This window comes from Microcaecilia unicolor, chromosome 5 (genome assembly GCF_901765095.1).
Source record: "Microcaecilia unicolor chromosome 5, aMicUni1.1, whole genome shotgun sequence".
Taxonomy (NCBI): domain Eukaryota; kingdom Metazoa; phylum Chordata; class Amphibia; order Gymnophiona; family Siphonopidae; genus Microcaecilia; species Microcaecilia unicolor.
In genome coordinates this window covers 154692565-154709800 of record NC_044035.1, presented here as the reverse complement: position 1 = coordinate 154709800, position 17236 = coordinate 154692565, and the positions used below count along the sequence as shown (strand labels likewise).

The window sequence follows — 17236 nt, the reverse complement described above, 5'->3', positions numbered from 1 at the left end:
GAAAGGTGCACAAGGATCAGATGCAGTTAATGACAGACCATGAGAAGATCAAGGCAAGCTAGGAAAGAGTGTGCAGGAATTCAGTTAATGGGAGCACTAGAGGAGACCTAAGAGTATGTGAGGATCAGGTATAACCTGGGAATTCAAGGACAGTGGAACAGTGGTGGGGGGGCCAAGCTAACCAACCTCTTCCTTCATTCTGAGAGCCTAGTTTCTGAAGCTATGTGAAGCCAAAAATTAGTCAGGTCATAGCCCCAGGGACCCACCCCTTCCACTGCCTATCCTAAAATTAGTCGTAGATTCAGAATAATTACTGAAATACAACAAGCTTTAACCAGAAAAACCTAGTGTCAGTACTTGGTAATGCAGTTAACTCCAGTGTCAGGATATTCTGTAACTAACACAAGATCTCTATTCAAGAACAGTGAAATGCAGCAAAAAAGCTGATCAACTGATAAAAAAAAAAAAAGGCTTAGACACCATCTGATATCCAGAATACAGTGCCATTAAAAGACTCCTACCTGCCTGAGCAAAGCAAGCCCTGAGCTCTTCAGACTTCTTTAGATTTTGATGTTTCACCGACAACATTAGTTGTAGTTTTCTGAAAAGATGATGATGTTCCTTCAGCCTGACTGACACAATTAGACTGTTCTTAAGTAACTGTAATAAGATTTAATTTGTCCTCCATTTTGTTTATGATTAATTGTTCTTTTTATTTCTTCTACAATTTTCTTTTTCTTGTTCTCTCCTCGACTGGGGTTTAATAGAGCTTTCCCTTAAATTTTATTTTTTAATTATATGTATAATTTTTTCTTTTCTTTTTGTTTTCTTAGTCTATGGTAGAGATTTTCTTTATAAGGGGAGTTATCTTTTATCATTGTATATGTTTTATTTTAGTCAAAGAACAGAACGGATCGCAATCAACGTTCAGTAAACACACAACTTTATTCAAAACAAATGACCAAACATGGCCACATTTTACCTCCTAAGAAGCTGCGTCAGGGGCTTTACTTTATACTACTAGGGTCCCTTAGGGCAGTGTTTCCCAAGGTCTGGTCCTGGAGTACCTCTTGCCAGTCAGAGTTTCAGGATATCCACAATGAATATGCATGAACTTGATTTGCATACACTGCCTCCATTATATGCAAATCTCTTTCAAGCATATTCATTGTGGATATCCTAAAAACCTGACTGGCAAAGGGTACTCCAGGACCAGACCTTGGAAAACCCTGCATTAGGGCACATACATCTAGTAGTAGGTGACATAACAAACAGCAGGAAATTTTGCAGACCCTAAGGTTGGGTACATCACTCACATACAATGGACATCATATACGTTGTTTCCAGGACTATTCCGCTAAGGTGGCAGCGCAGAGGAAAGACTTCAGTCCAGTATGCAAGATCCTATTCAAGAAAAAGATCCGCTTTTGCTGTTGTACCCAGCGAAGCTGTGAGTTGAGCATGAGGATACCTCGCATTTTCTGGAGTGTGTCACCTGGCCCACCTCGCAGTGTCCCAGGACACAGTGTGAGCTTTAGGGGGTTCTTCAGAGACTTTTGATTTTGCTTGCTTTGTTGACTCTAGCCTTCTTCTTAGGACTTTGAGACCAAGTGTTGTGGATGCCCTGGATATACTTCTCATGGTGGCAGCAGCTTGTTTTCTTCATCTTTGTGGTGCTGCCTTGGTCATGTTTTTGGATGTCTTCGCTGGAGCCCGGGTTCATGACTGTACAATACAGCATGATCGCTTCTGGGCTTCCTATGCTGGGATCTATCATTCTCTTTTACCAGGGGACGGGTTTTGTTTTGGGTTTTGTTTTGTTTTTTTAATCTCCCCCAGTGCGTCATGCTTTTTAATGAGTGTATCAGGGTATGTCAAGTTCACTAGAGAATACCAATCTAGCTGTATAAATCTGCTTTTGTGCTTTTGTTAAGGGCCTTATGTTTTGGGGATGTTTTGCTGTTTCGCTTCATGTTATCTTCATGCACTGGAGACCCTGTTTTTGCTCATTGCGGGAATAAGAGTATGCTGTTAATACGTATTACTTGATGTACTGGACGCTGTTGACAATATGCATGGATGGTATTTGGGTTACACTTCTGTTTAGGCTTTCTTTACACTGGCACTTTTTCAGTACTGAACTTTCTGTCCTGTTTCAGATACAGTATGTCAGTGCCTGGTTGTCTCCACAGGAGGAGCCCCTTTCATTTTTCCTTCTTTCTTTTTTGGTTTCAGCATTTGAGGATTGTTCCTGTAAGAGAACTGTGAGATTTTTCTGGCATTTGGAGGGAGGGGGAGGAGAGGGTTGGGGGTGTTCTTAAGTTGTCATTCCCCATGGGGGAGGTTCGGGATAGAAGGAAGTGGGGTGGGGGGAATTTGGTTTTGTTTGTGTTGTTTATTTCTTTGTTTCTCCATGGACAAATGGGGAATGTGTGAGGGGGATGGGGCTGTAATTTTGTTGTGGGGAGATGGAGGAGGGAGGGTGGGAATGGGTGTTTGTTTTTTTTTTTTAGAGAGATGTGGCTGGGGATTGTTAAGGATGAGGTGTGTGTAGCAGGCTGGGATGACCCTCCTTATCCAAGGTGGTATGTCTTATTCATTGGTTGTCTCAATGCTCCTGTATCCATATGACAGGGTAAATATTTTTTCTTGGGCTGTGGGAGGCATTTCCTCTCCAATCAAGAGAATTAAAATTATACAAGCCTTAAATAGGAAGTGTGCTGATGTACTTAGTTACCAGGAAATTCATTGAACTTCAACAGAACATGATAAGCTTAAGCACTGGTGGGTAGGGACTCTTTATGGGGTCACTGCAGTGGCTAAAAAAGTGGGAGTGACTATTTTAATTCGAAAAGGTATCTCTTGTACTTTGCACAAACTTGTGGTTGATGGTCTGGGTAGATTTTTGATAGCTCAGATAATATTGGATAGGCACCAGCTGATGCTTTGTAGTGTTTATGCTCCTAACACCTACGATACGCACTTTGTCTGACTCTTGATATCTCATTTAACTAGCTTTGATAACCTGCCCATCCTCCTGGATGGTGACTTTAACATGGTAGCTGACCCAGTTCTGGATAGATGTGGAGGCGGGGGAGGTAGTGCAGGGAATCGCTCTGCTTTATAATCTGCTTTATCTCTTAGATGAGTGGAGGATACTGCACCCCTCAGATAGGGACTATACGCACCTGTCGAGAGCCCACTCCTTCCAATCTCAGATTGATTACCTGTAATTGTCCAGGGATCTGTTATTGTCCAGGCTGTGATAGGAGCTTACAAGATGTCTGATTACGCTATGATTTGGGTGAAGCTGTCCCTGGAAAGTTGTGATTCTCAATGAAGGATGTGGAACTTTCCTATTAACTTGTATCACGATGAGGCTTTTTGTGCATTTCTTTTGACAAAGTGGATGGATTATAGGACTTGCAACCACCTCCATGAACAGGAGCCGCTTTTGTACTGGGAGGCTGCCAAGGCTTCTCCATGGTGAAATTATTAGGTATTATAATAAGTGTAAGTCCTGTGATAGGGAAATCTTCTAAGTACTCAAACAGCCTTGAATGAGCATCATCTAACAGCTAAAAAATCAGCTCAGTGTTTCAACTACCAATTATACAAGCATGGGAACAGAAATGGGAATGCTGGCTCAGATGACTAGGCTCTAGGAGGGCCCTAAAACATTTTTGAAAATGCAAGGGAGTGATGGGACTTTGGTCCATTCTGATGGGGAGATCTGTAATATTTTTAAAGCATTTTATGAGCAGCTGTATGCAAATAACTATGGGGCAATTTTTAAACCCCCTTAGGTTGCTTGCAGGCCTGCAGGTACTTCTTTGCAAGTATATTTTCAAAGGGAAGCGCCCCATGGAATTTCCTTTAGAAAATTTGGGGCTGCCTAGTACCACAGGCACATTAGTCCTGCAGAGATCATGCATGAATGGCATTCAGGATTTCAGAATGAACTCTGTGCTTTGTCACCCAGCTCTTCCATTATCAAGCTCATTTTAGGTACAAGTAAAATTGCCTGCACTGAAAAACAGCATGGGTGTGAGAGTGAATAATGTTTAAGCACTGGTGTTACCTGAGTAACTGCTTAGGTGCCTAGATAAAATGTTTTCAAAATTACCTTCTCCATCTATGAACCTCAGTCTGAAAATTAGATAGTATGCCTAAAAATGTGATAAATTTACGTCTAAGGGCCCTGTTTCCTAAGCCACACTGTAGGCGCGCTTTTTAGCACATGCTAATGCTAGAGACACCTATAGGAATATATGGGTGTTTCTAGCATTACCGCGTCTACAGCATGGCTTAGTATGCATGGCCCTAAATGATCTGATTAAAGAAATTAAGGGTAGATCCCAGGATGGAGAGGGTAGAGCTGGCTGACCATACACATACAGATGGTTTAAACCATGGCCTTTGTCCCCACTGGAAGAAGATGCAGTTTCTCACGTATCCACATTACAGCCAGTGACCCCACCCCCCACCAATTTTCGAAGTGGAACCCTATGTAAAACCCAGCTTGCAATCCTTTAGATGCAATATACCTCAGGACTACAAGCTCCCTACAGACTTTCCGAATCACCTTGATTATGAATTAGGTCTACAGAAACAGGTTGTTGTTACTTTGAAGAGATTTCTGGGCTGCCCTCTCCATGTATTGAAGTAATTTATATTAAGATACACATGTGCACCTTTTAAGTAAGCTACGTATTCTATCAAACAGCATGTAAGAAATGGTTCCGAGTCCAAATTCATGTTGCCATTTCCACTGCGCAACTGCTTCAGCTCTGAGCTGATAGACACCTTCATTGAAAGGTTTTGTATTCTTTCCTCTCTATCTTCTTGGGATATTGTGTATTTGCTTGATTATTTTACCATTCACCCCATTTACCTTTCCAGCCCGATGGACATAGAGGACCGACTTCCAGAAGTCCTGCCCTGCTCCCAGAGTCCCCACCACATGCCCTCGCCTCCAGCCCCATTCCGGTAAGCTCATACCTGTATATATTTTATTGTCTGCATTTCTTACAACCAGTTTGCAGTTTTCATATTTATGAAAAATCTCAATGTTAGTAATAGCTACTGTAAAGTGGAAGGCACTAAAGGACACAAGCTTTACCATGTATCACAAGCATTACCACATTCGTTGAAATTAGCCCAAATAAAAATGGTTTGTTTCCATAAAAAGTTGAAGGGTTTAAAAGGTTGGGTTCTTAGGTGGTCTGGGAAGGTGAGGGTAGAGGGTGAGAGTTACAAATGAGGTGAGATTAGGGGAAGGGGAAGGTTTATGTAAAATGAGGGTAGCATCAAAGTACTAATGATCTCGGGCAATTAGGAAGGGGGAGCATTGCACGGTTTCTCCTTTTTCACGGCTCCTTTGTTGTAGGGGGAGTGAAGGCTATAAATTATAATTTGGAAAGTGGGGGGAACATCTTCCCCATAAGAAGAAGCAAGATACTCCGAATAGTGAATAGACAGAATGTGCAAGTGGTATTATTACAGGAAGCACACCTCAGGAGAACACTGTAAATTGCACAGGGACCCACAATTAATAATAATAATAATAATTTTTAAAAAGCAGGGATGATTATATTGTTCTGAAAAGGTTTATTAGAACATAACAATAGCCATAGTGGGTCAGATCAATGATCCATGTAGCCCAGTATCTTGGTTTCAACAGTGGCCAATCCAGGTCACAAGTACTTGGCGGAAACCCAATGGGTAGCAATATTCCATGCTACCAATCCCGGGACAAGCTGCGGCTTCCCCCATGCCCATCTCAGTAACAGGCTTTTTCTCCTTATGATCTTTATGTCCAAACCTTTTTTTTAAACTCAGATATGCTAACTGTTGTTACCACGTCCTCCGGCAATGAGTTCCAAAGCTTAACTATTCTTTGAGTGAAAAAAATATTTCCTCCTATTTGTTTTAAAAGTATTTCCATGTAATTTCATTGAATGTCTGCTGGTCTTTGTACTTTTTGAAAGAGTGAAAAATCAATTTACTTTAACCCGTTCTACACCACTCAGGATTTTGTAGACCTCAATCATATCCCCCCTCAGCCATTAGAAAAACACAAAAGTGTTGCTGATGTACAGGGCAGATATATATTAGCATATGTTTCTATAAACCAACAATCCTTGCCCATTTGTCAAATCTATATACCTGATCAGTGTGATGTCTTTTTATATCTTTTTATAAATCATTATTATCACACCTGCAGAAATTCAAAATGTCCCCATACTGATTTTTTTTTTTTTGGGGGGGGGGGGGGGGAAGGTTAATAGTGTCTTTTGATCCCTTGATAGACAAATCCCATGTATCTTCTGTCACCCCTATAGAAACCTCAAGAGGGATACCAATGTTATATGATCTGTTGGAACTTGTGGATACATGCGATTTTTGCACCCCAATGACAAGACTTCACGCATCTCTTGAGAGGTCACACAACACAATCACGTAATTATCTTTTATTGTCCAAATCAGTTTCCTCTAAGTTAGAGGAGGCAGAGATAGGACTAACAGTTGTCTCAGATCATGCCATGATTTGGACTAGTCCACAAGATTGTCCAATAGGGCCATCACATTGGAGATTTCCCTTAGATTTATACTACAATACCAGATTTTATGATGTTCTAATTGGGAAGTGGAAAGAATACAAACAGCATAATTTGAAATTTAAAGATAGACCGGTACTCTACTGGGAAGCTGGAAAGGCAACGTTGAGGGGTGAGGTTATATTTTACTCCTCTTATAAGGCAAAAACTCAGGAAAGAGAGATTATCTGGTTAGAGGCTAAAGTTTGACAGGACAGATGGACTTATGGTTATCCCCTACCATTGCAAATAAAACCCAACTCTTGACACAGTTGGCATTAAAAAAACTAATCCATGCCAAGGCAAAATGATCTACAAGTTTCAATTATAAAAAAACATGCCAATAAAGCTAGGAAAATGTTGGCTCAATTAGCAAAAACATGGGAGGACTCTAGAAGGGTAGTACGGTTGCAAAATGAGCAGGGTGATTTTATTCATATAGAGGAGAGTATATACCAGCAGTGGAACCTTGCATCACTTAGCTATAGTTTGGGTTCCTCTTTCCCAAATACATCACTTTGCACTTGCTCACATTAAATGTCATCTACCATTTGGACGCTGAGTCTCCCAGTCTCTTGTTGTGCTACTAAAGTCAGGGAAAGACCCCCTCTGAGCAGAGTCATACAGGCCAATTTCTCTTGTAAAAGTTTGAGGCAAACACTTGCAGAAATACTAGCCAATAAATTGGCACAGATCCTCCCTAGTTTGGTGACAGCTCCTCATGTAGGCTTTGTGCACTCTCGCCATCCTGAAAACAATTTGAGACATGTAATAGCTTCCCTAGAGCAGATCCATAAAATGAAAGAGCCTTCTTTACATCAAAACTAGTGAACAGAAAAGGCTCTTTCAAAATTCAATGGAACTACATGTTTGAAGTGCTGCAGTCTTACAGTATTTTAGGATCATTTTATGATGTGTTCCAAGCCTTATACTATAAACCAACCATGGAGGTTGGAGTTAGTTGACAGTCCTCAGACTCCTTCACTATATTTAGAGGGACAAGACAGGGCTGTCTGTTGTCGCCCTTGTTATTTGTGTTGACCTTGGATCTGCTCTTTCAGGACGTACTAACTATCCCAGTTATTAGGAGAGTACAGATTGGACCTACGGTTTTCAAGATTTCTGCATTTGCAGACATTTATTGGTACATATTGTGAAGTCTGTGCGTTCTCTACTGGCACAATTTGAACATTTTTCAGATTTCACATTAAATTTCTCTAAATCTGAAGTACTCTAATCCCAACTTTTGACAAACCATAGCTGGTGTCAGAACACCTGTTTAAAATGGGCTCAAGGCTCCTTTAAATATCTGGTTATCCAATTGTCTACCGACCTGGATGGTTTTATAAGCTTAATGTTGATAAATTGTTTCCAGATACTCATCCTTGTCTAGAGAGGTGGTCCAATGTGTCTTTATCTTTGATGGGTAAAATCAACCTCTTCCATATGACCCTATTTCCTGAACGGTTATATACAACTGTTCCCACTATGTTTAAAACAGAAGGATAACAAAGGCCTCTACAGGCTAATGTCTAAATTTTGTTAGGGGAAGGAAAGCCAAATTGAAATGCCATCTTTTACTGGAAAATTAGAAAAGAGCTGGTTTGGGCATGCCAGACATTAGAAAATATAATATGGCCTGCCTCCTGAGACATCTGGGAGACTGGTTGATGTATAGTACTGTATGCATTCTTCTGGATGTGGGGAAAGCTTTCTATATCCATGGCAGTTGAATTATTTGCTTCATGCCCAACAGTCTACTTTGCCAAAATATCTTCTGAATAGCATATTGGTCAATTCGATGTGACTTGTATGGCAAGATTTAGCTAGACTTTGGGGTTAGGATTATGGTTGCACCGGTTTGCTACCAATTGGTGGTAACATGGATTTTCTTCCAGGCTCTGAAACTCTGATGCTAGATTGACTGAAAGAGGGAGTAAGAAACTGGAAAATTCTAGATGCTGATGCCCACGTGAGATCTGTTCTTTAGCAAAGTAAGGGACAGTAGTGGAACATTTTGCATATTGTCAGCTGAGGTATTACACACAGTCACTAAATCAGCAAGCACTTAGTAAAGGTGGGGTCCAAATGTAGGAAGCTATTCTTTATGGATGAGGAGGAATCTCTGACAGTTTCTAAATTACATAAAAAGATTGAAGAGGATTCCCCAACTAAAGACTTTTCTTTTGTTGTTCAGCGCAGGAGCATTGATCTGGGAATTCTTTTGGAGCAACTGAATATATTTCGCTGGCTGAAGGACATACCACAAAAATTGTGCATCTTTGAGAGAGTGCCAATACACAGGGTATTACATAGAATTTATGGGGCTCATTTTCAAATGAAAAAAAAAAGTCTCAAACGGTATAAAATAGCATTTGGAAGTTTTTTTCTCTGGAAAACGTCCAAATCACAATTTTCAAAACTCGGATTTGAGACATTTTTCTCTGCAGTACGTCCAAATCATATGAGGGCGAATCAGGGGCGGGATTTGGGCATTCCCAAAACTTGGACCTTTTTCTGCCATAATGGAACTAAGCAAAAACGTGTAGGGCTAAAAATTTGACGGTTTACTTAGACCTGTTTCAATCACGCCTAAGTCATAAAAATGTTTCTTAACTGATGAGATGACTACTGGAGGGATTAAGGCATGACCCCTCCCCTTACACCCCCAGTGATCACTGACCCCCTCCCATCCCCCAAAGATGTGAAAGGAACAGTACATACCAGCCTCTCTGACAGCTTCAGATGTTATGACTAGTCAGTGCAGCAAGCAGGTCCCTGGAATAGCCTAGTGGTTGGTGCAGTGGACTATAGAGAAGGGCACCCATGCCCATATCCCACTCTAACTGGTACACTTGTGGTGGAAAGTGTGAGCCCTTCAAAACCCACCAAAAAACCTGCAGGCATAAGGACTATTGTAGTGTTTACAGTTGAGTACACAGTTGGTGGGTTTTGGAGAGCTCACCATACAATATAAAAGGGTAACGGTGAGATGTGTAGCTGGGACATTTTATGTGACATCCACTGCAGTGCCCCCTAGGGTGCCACACTGCTCTGCTAGGATGTCTATGTGGCCAGTCTACTCATACGTCCCAGTGGCTTGTTTTTGTGCATTTTTTCTCTTGGACTTTTTTTTTCTTCAAAAATGGTCCTAAAAGATAAAACACACTGAGCACAAAAACATCTAGCAAATGGCCATTTTCGAAAGAAAGAGTTGGATGTTTTTCTGGTTAGAAAATGGCCACATTAGCATGCTATTGGATTTTTGAACATATTTTGCAAAACGTCCAAAATTGGATTTAGATGTCATATCGAAAATGCCCTTCCACATGTCTCAATCACAATTATACAATATGAGGGGAGTGGATAGTCTACGGTGTACAAACTGTAAAAAAAAAAAAAAAAAAGAAGGTAATACATTCTTTCATGCCTTTTGGGGCTGCCACCTAATCCAAATGTTTTGGACAATGTTAGTGAGGTTTTTGGAAAGGGTCCTCAAGCAAAAAGTGCAATTTCAAGGCATTCGGCATCTTGCTAGGCCAAGTATCCTTGATAAGAGTAAAGGGTAAAGGATCTAGCTGTTAGGTAACTAAGGCTTGTATGCTTGGGAAGTGGTGTATTTTGCAATTCTGGACACAGGATGAATCGCTATCTTATCGACATTGGCAAAATAGGTTGTACAAACTCCTCTTGATGGAGCTAAGAGTTAGGTTTATCCTTTAAGCATCATTCCCTTTTTCTGACTGTATGGTTTTAATATCTTCAGATGCGCCATCCAAAAGTGCATAGTTTTATTTTGAATCAGATGGGAGAATCCTCTTCACCGACTCCTAGACAGTATATGTAACTAATTCTGAGATCAATGTCCTTATAGCTTTTAAAGGTTTCTTGAGTTAGAGGTGGGGGAGGATTTGGAATTAGGGAAGTGGGGATTAATGCATCTGGAGAGAAGGGAGGGGGAATTATGGGCTGGGATGGGAGGGATTTTGGTGGAAAGCTTTTTGGGAAAGTTGTTTACTGTGGAGCTATAAGAGTCCAAGCCCTTCAGATTAGAATGATGGTTGGTTTTGGGAAAGGGTAGGTGGTGGCGGGGTAGGGAAGGGGTGAAATTGTATGAATATTGAACTACAAGAGTGTAAGATCATCTCTTAAGGATAGAACTGTCCTATATAAAGCAAGATACACAACCACCCAAACTCAGCCCCTCCCCTTCCAAGCCTGAGATGTAGCCTTAGTGAAGGCCAGTTATCTGTTTAAATGCCTATGCTCACAAGTAAAGGACTATTTGAAATTGTCCCATCCTATGTGTGGGTAAAAGTCCATATGCTTGCTTTTACCCACATTTTCATGGAAAGCAGGGTGGGGGTAAGTTGGGGAAGCAGCAGTGCAGTGTTATATTTTCAAAATTACTTACATTGTTTTTACTGGAAAGAGTATCCACAGAAAAACAGGCACAAATGTTTTTGGGTACTTTTTCCTTGGATAGTTGTTAAAGAGAGAGCACACCCTTACTTTCCCTTTGACCACTGGTGCCAGATTCACAGGGAAAGTACTTGTGAACTTTGCATCAAAATGTGCAGATTTGAACATTGTTCCCTTAATTTCTCTGTTTCTCTGTGTATTACACAACTTTTTTTCTTCTGCATTTCAATGATTGTGCTTCTGTCTACTACTGTATTTTGTTGCTGGTAAGCACAGTGGCATTTTTTCTCTGAGTGAGGTACTTGTTGGTAGCCCTGATTCTGATCTGTAGCTTTCCTTCCTTGTCAGTAAGTAGATAGGGTGTCAACAGAATAAGTTCCTTTTCCCTTCCTTATTAGAATTCCCTGCCTGAAAGGATGTTTTCCTCAGCTAAGAGAATTACTTCAGTCCATGTTGCATGGCTCCTTCTCTGATTGTACCATTACTTCCTTTAACAACTGCATGGAACTTTCTGCCCTGCTGACTGCTTTATCAAGCCTTTATATGCAATGTTATTGTGTATTCAGTGTCCCATTAATTTACATTATTACTAGAATTTTTCTCAAGAGGAGGAAAGAAGCTAGAAGCTGCCGGTACCAGGGCATATTCTGAAGTAATAAAAAACCTTACAAAAGTCACTCAGGACTGAGCAAATCTGTTAGTTATAGTATATTGCAGTGGGCCCTTGAACATCAGTGTACTTTATTAGAAAACTAAACATGCTGGATTACTACCATTCATTCATTCGAGTATTTATATACCGCTTAGACCTAAGCGGTTTACAGCTTCACTTTACAGTTACTGGGACTGTCCCTATCTGGCTCACAGTCTAGGTGGTACATTGTACTACTGTTGTACATGGGGCAGTGGAGGGTTAAGTGACTTGTCCAGGGTCACACGGAGCTGCAGAGGAAATTAAACCTGGTTCCCCAGTATCTAAGCCCATTGCCAACCATCAGGCAGCAGCGGGAATCAAACTTAATTCCCCAAGTCTGCAACCTACTCTACACTAACCATTAGGCCACTCCTCCACTCCCCCTACACAGACATTCAAAGGGCAATTCTATAACACAGCACCTATAATTGGGCACCCAGAGGGCTCCTGGGAGAGGACCAGGTTCTGCAAAAGAAACTAGGTGCCTATTTTCCTTTATAAAATACCATGTGTATACCCCCTTGCAAATACATGCTATGCAAGGTAGGCATGCATTTACAGAATGGTGCTTAGATAAAACTTTTGCAAACAGGTGTGTATGTGCGCACATACTTGTGTATATTCTAGTATTTAGAACATTTAACATTTGTAACTTGTATATAAATATTAGCACCTGTCTTATTTCCCTCTCGGTGCTAACAAAATACCTGGCCTTGGTCAAACAGGCTAAAACAAAATGGAGCTTCACTTAGTACAGAATAAATTACTACAAATTAAAAATAGAAAAGTATAGACAAAAACTGAAGCCCTAGGAATCTCCACTCTGCACGCAGTGCAACACCAGAGAAATAGAATATATTTTCCCCTCTATTGTGCAAAATATAAAGATAGCAAATGTGAATTTCAAAAAATGATATATTCCAAACACTAAATTTATAAATAACTTATTTTTTGTACCTTTTGATATCTGGCCACCTAATGTTTATAATTGTGTTGGTCCCAGTCTCTGGTTTCTGCTTTCCTCTGTCTTCTCTTTACTCTCACTCTATCTGCTCAGATTTCACTCCTCCTCCTCACTATCCAGTCTTCTATCTCCCTTTCTTTACTGCATCTGCATACAGCTGTTTACCTCGCTCCCTCACCCAGCCCTCCCAGTCTTCATTTGTTTATTCCACAATCTAACTCTCCCTTATTCCCCCCTCCATGTAGCACCTCCTCTCCCCTTTCTCTTTCTCCTAGTATCTCCTCTTTTCCCCTTCACTCAGCATCTTCCCTCTCTTCCCCTCCCTTCTCTCTGCCTTCATCAGTCATCTCTCCTCTTGTCTCCCAAGTCCAGAATCCCCACTTCTGTCTTCTTACCCTGTGTGTAGCATCTCCTTTCTATCACTGTACTCTTCCCTATCTTTAGCATATCCCTTCTAGCATCATGTCCAGCATCTTCTCTCTTCCTGCATTCATCATCTTATCTGTATCCCTGTTCTCTCTATTCCAGGATTCTCCTTTTATGTCTCTTTCCCCCTATGTCCAGCATTTCATCCTTCTTGCTTCCATGTCCAGCATCTCACTTTTCTCCCTATCCCCCATGTCCAGCAAACCCCTTGTGTCTTTAATGACCTCTTATGTCCAGCAGCTCCCCTGTCTCCCTATTCCCCTCATGAGCAGCATCCCTCATGTACTCCCTGATGTCAAGCATTCCCCCTTTATGGCTTTATTCCCCTCTTCAATTCCAGCATACTCTGTGTCCCTATCCCTCTTCTATGTCCAGCATCTCTACCATGTATCCAGTATCTATCTCCTTGTCACTTTGTTCCTTCCCGGCCCGGTTCTTTTTTTTTGTTTTCTCCCCTGAGGCTTCATATACCCTCTCTAACCTTACTTTAACTTGCCCGTGTTCAGGTTCCTCCTCCAAAAAGCCAGCACATCCCGTTTCCTTCCTCCCCGATCCCTATCTCCTATTTCTTCCCACCTTCACTATCCAGCATCTTGCCTGTATCCCTATCCTCCCTCCCTTTTTACTGTCTGGCGTCTTCCTTCTTCCCTTCCGCAGATGCTGGCACTGCCTTCACCGATGCAGCTTCCCAGGATGTATAGCAGCAGTGACTATAAAACAGAAAAAGTGAAGGGGGCTTTTAGCATGTGCACACCACTAGTGGTTCTGCCAGGCCTGCCCTCCAAAATAGGAAGGGGGCAGGACTGGCAGGCTAATAGGCTTCATGCCTTTTTCTTTTTTAATCACTACCACTGCTTCTTCCTGGAACCTGCAGAAGTGGCAGTGGTAGCTGGGATTAAGCTGACTTGGAGCTCAAGTGACACCACCACTGCAGTGGCATTTTCTAGAGCTGCTCTTGCCTTACAGCAGTTTCACCCTGATATGGTAGTGCTGCATGCTCACCAGGTGACTAAATGTAATCACTGAGAGGCATCATATTCCACCACCTCCCCTTGCAGAATCTAGCTGCCTACCTCCTTAATTTGGTGGTTGTATCATCCTAAAAAAATCTATTCCATAGAGTACTAGCAATATTATTATTACAATGTTTAGATTTGTCTAACACCTTTTCTTAGTGGCTCGAGATGAGTTACATGCAGGCACAGTAGGTATATTTAAAAAAAAACATTGATAGCCTTCTATTCCTCTAGATCTCATAATATTATTATGTCTCTTATAATTTGCTTAATGATCACAGCTGCCTCATCACTCACTGAGAGCAGGACCTGATCTCACAGAGTCTGAAAAGAGCTATGTGGTAAGCCAGCCATTTATAAGATGCTAAGATGTATCAGCAAGAGGTATCCTACAAAGTTTTAGACTCAGAATTTTCTAGCTGCATTATTATACGGGGGGTGGTTACAGCCATAAGTTAGGAGCCAAGAGAAAAACAAATACGTAAGTCATGAGTTTAACTCATGATCTCTACAGTCAACACGTTAGTCTTGCCGCAGAGAGTTATTGTCAGTAATAATTCTGTTGGTCCATGGCTAGCATTACAATTCAGCTCTAGATTTGCAGTGTAGGAGCCTCTGGTTCAAGTCTCCTGGCCACAGGATCTGGCTGGGGTTTTTCAGATGCAGTTTATCCGAGGGAGGAAGTTGGCACATCTGTGGTATCCTTTGCCAGTCATAAAGAGAGATGCCAAGGGATCAGCTTGGTAGAGAGATTCCTCCATCCCTGATGATGACAAGGATTCTCAGGGATTAAAGGCTGTAGTACTGTGCACTGTAGCATCGAGGACTAGATTTAGATTTCCCATCTTTTGCGTCCAGGTGGGCTTTGGTATGCCACAGAAGAAGTAAGCATAGGCCTGAAAGAGAAGCCAGTTGACTGTAGCTGCTGCTGGCTAAAAAAAGTAGCACTGATGCTGATTCTCTTCCAACCCTCAGGTTGGCAGTAATATACCTGGGGGTGACATCCAGAAAAAGAGGGGCTCAGAGATGAAGGAGGAAAAAGAAAAAAAATATTTTAAAGGTGATGGTGGGGAGTGGAAATGCATTTTTCAAGGTTGCTCAACAGATCAAAACCAGAGATGACTATATGCATGTTCTTGAAGTACTACTGTAAAAGGAATCTTGGCCATAGTGCAGATGAAAAGACTGATTCATTGCATAAACCACCCAGAGACATCGTGCTTTTGAATATTGCTTTCAAGTCACCTGTCAGTCTTTTTCCAAGGCCAACCAAAGCCAGCTCCTATAGCCTATACTTATAAGTTGTTATCTAGACCTCTTATCAGTTTTACTGTTTTTCTTTGGCCTTCCTCCAGTTTTTCCACATCTTTCTTGAAGTGTGATACGTATTACTAATAAAAGCATAAGAAGCCATGCTGAGTCAGTTCAAAGTCTATAGAGCCCAGCATCCTTTCCCTTCAGTGGCCAGTCCAAGTCATAAATACCTGGCAAATCCCAAAAAGTAGATCCAATTTCTCATAGCTCATTTTGCGGAACAAGAGAAAGCTTCCCCAAGACTATCTGGTTAATAATTTTTTTCCATCAAGCCCAGCATCCTGTTTCCAACAGTGGCCAATCCAGATCACAAATACCTGGCAAGATCCCAAAAAAGTACAAAACATTTTATACTGCTTATCCCAAAAATAGTGGATTTTCCCCAAGTCATTTAATAACGGTCTATGGACTTTTCCTTTAGGAAGCCGTCCAAACTTTTTTAAAACTCTGCTAAGCTAACTGCCTTTACCACATTCTCTGGCAACGAATTCCAGAGTTTAATTACACGTTGAGTGAAGAAAACTTTTCTCCGATTCGTTTTAAATTTACTACATTGTAGCTTCATCGCATGCCCCCTAGTCCTAGTATTTTTGGAAAGCGTGAGCAGACGCTTCACATCTACCCGTTCAACTCCACTCATTATTTTATAGACCTCTATCATATCTCCCCTCAGCTGTCTTTTCTCCAAGTAAAGCTGAGACAAGTGATTACTCACAATCAATTACCAAATGAGGAAATAAGACCTCAGATACCTGAACACCAATATTATGGCATTTTCTGTGGTAATAGGTTCAGTCATTGGTCAAGAACTTTGTGGTTTTTTCAAGAACTGTTTTCAAAATCGCTTTAAAATATATAGAAAAATTACATAATATTGGTGTTCAGGTATTGAAGGTCTTTTTTCCTCATTTGGTAATTATGTGAATAATCACTTGTCTCGGATTTACTGGATACATTTTGGGTTTGTGTGTTATCACATTTTTTCCGTGTAAGTTTTTTTTCCCTTGTTCTGTTTTGCATTGAATGTTTATCACTTTGACTACGTCATCCAGTAACAGATTCTACAGCTTTTACTTTCTCTGATTTGTTCCTTTATATGCCAATGATGACCTTACCAACGTTGAATAGAAAGGAAGAATTACTTTTGTTTTACATGTAATACAACTTTTAATGCATCCTAGTGTGGTTATTGGTTTGTAAATGGTACTGCATTATTAACATATCAGTTTACAGTCTACGTTATCTTATATCCAACCCGGAGCAAAAGAATCGTGTAGTATTTCAGGATCATAGTGCTTCTCTGCTGAGGCTGGAAGTTAAATTTAAGCTTGGCTGGTAATATGCAAATGAGATTCCCCAAGGATGAGCAGGAGGGTAATATTTTTATTCTTGTGTGATGTCATCTAACAGAGTCTGTGCAGAAACACTCCCCGACAAACACTTGCTGTCATGTGGGACCAGATCAGTCTTGTTTTTTTTCTGCAGAGCAAGCTGGACATCTTTGCATTGTTCTCTACTGCTCACGTCAGAAAATTCTTTACGTGTTGTATTTGAATTTGCTTTTGTTTCTTCCATTGTGTTTTTTCACTGTGTAAATCCTGTCATTTGGGGCATCTACTCTTTAGCATCCTTTTTGGCATTTTATAGTTTTCTTTGTTTTCTGTAGCCCACTAAGCATTCAGATACAATTAAGTCACTCTCTAAGCCAACTCCCCAGCTTGGCTTCCACATCTATGAGGTGGTATGTTGGAGGGCAACAAAGGTCCTGATACTCTCAAAGACATAGGTACCTTCCACTTTC

At 41.0% G+C, this 17236-nt stretch overlaps 1 protein-coding gene across 9 annotated transcripts in view; it reads left to right on the top strand.

Annotated features, from left to right (window-relative positions):
- The window catches only part of SORBS1 (sorbin and SH3 domain containing 1), a 426813-nt gene that overhangs the window by 393102 nt on the left and 16475 nt on the right, over positions 1 to 17236 (top strand). For 8 of the 9 annotated variants that reach the window (XM_030203463.1, XM_030203457.1, XM_030203461.1 and 5 more), the window contains 2 exons: positions 4903 to 4989; positions 14403 to 14462. In XM_030203463.1, coding sequence (XP_030059323.1) covers positions 4903 to 4989; positions 14403 to 14462 — 147 coding nt within the window. The remainder of the gene's footprint in view (positions 1 to 4902; positions 4990 to 14402; positions 14463 to 17236) is intronic. The other variant, XM_030203459.1, reaches the window with a different exon arrangement.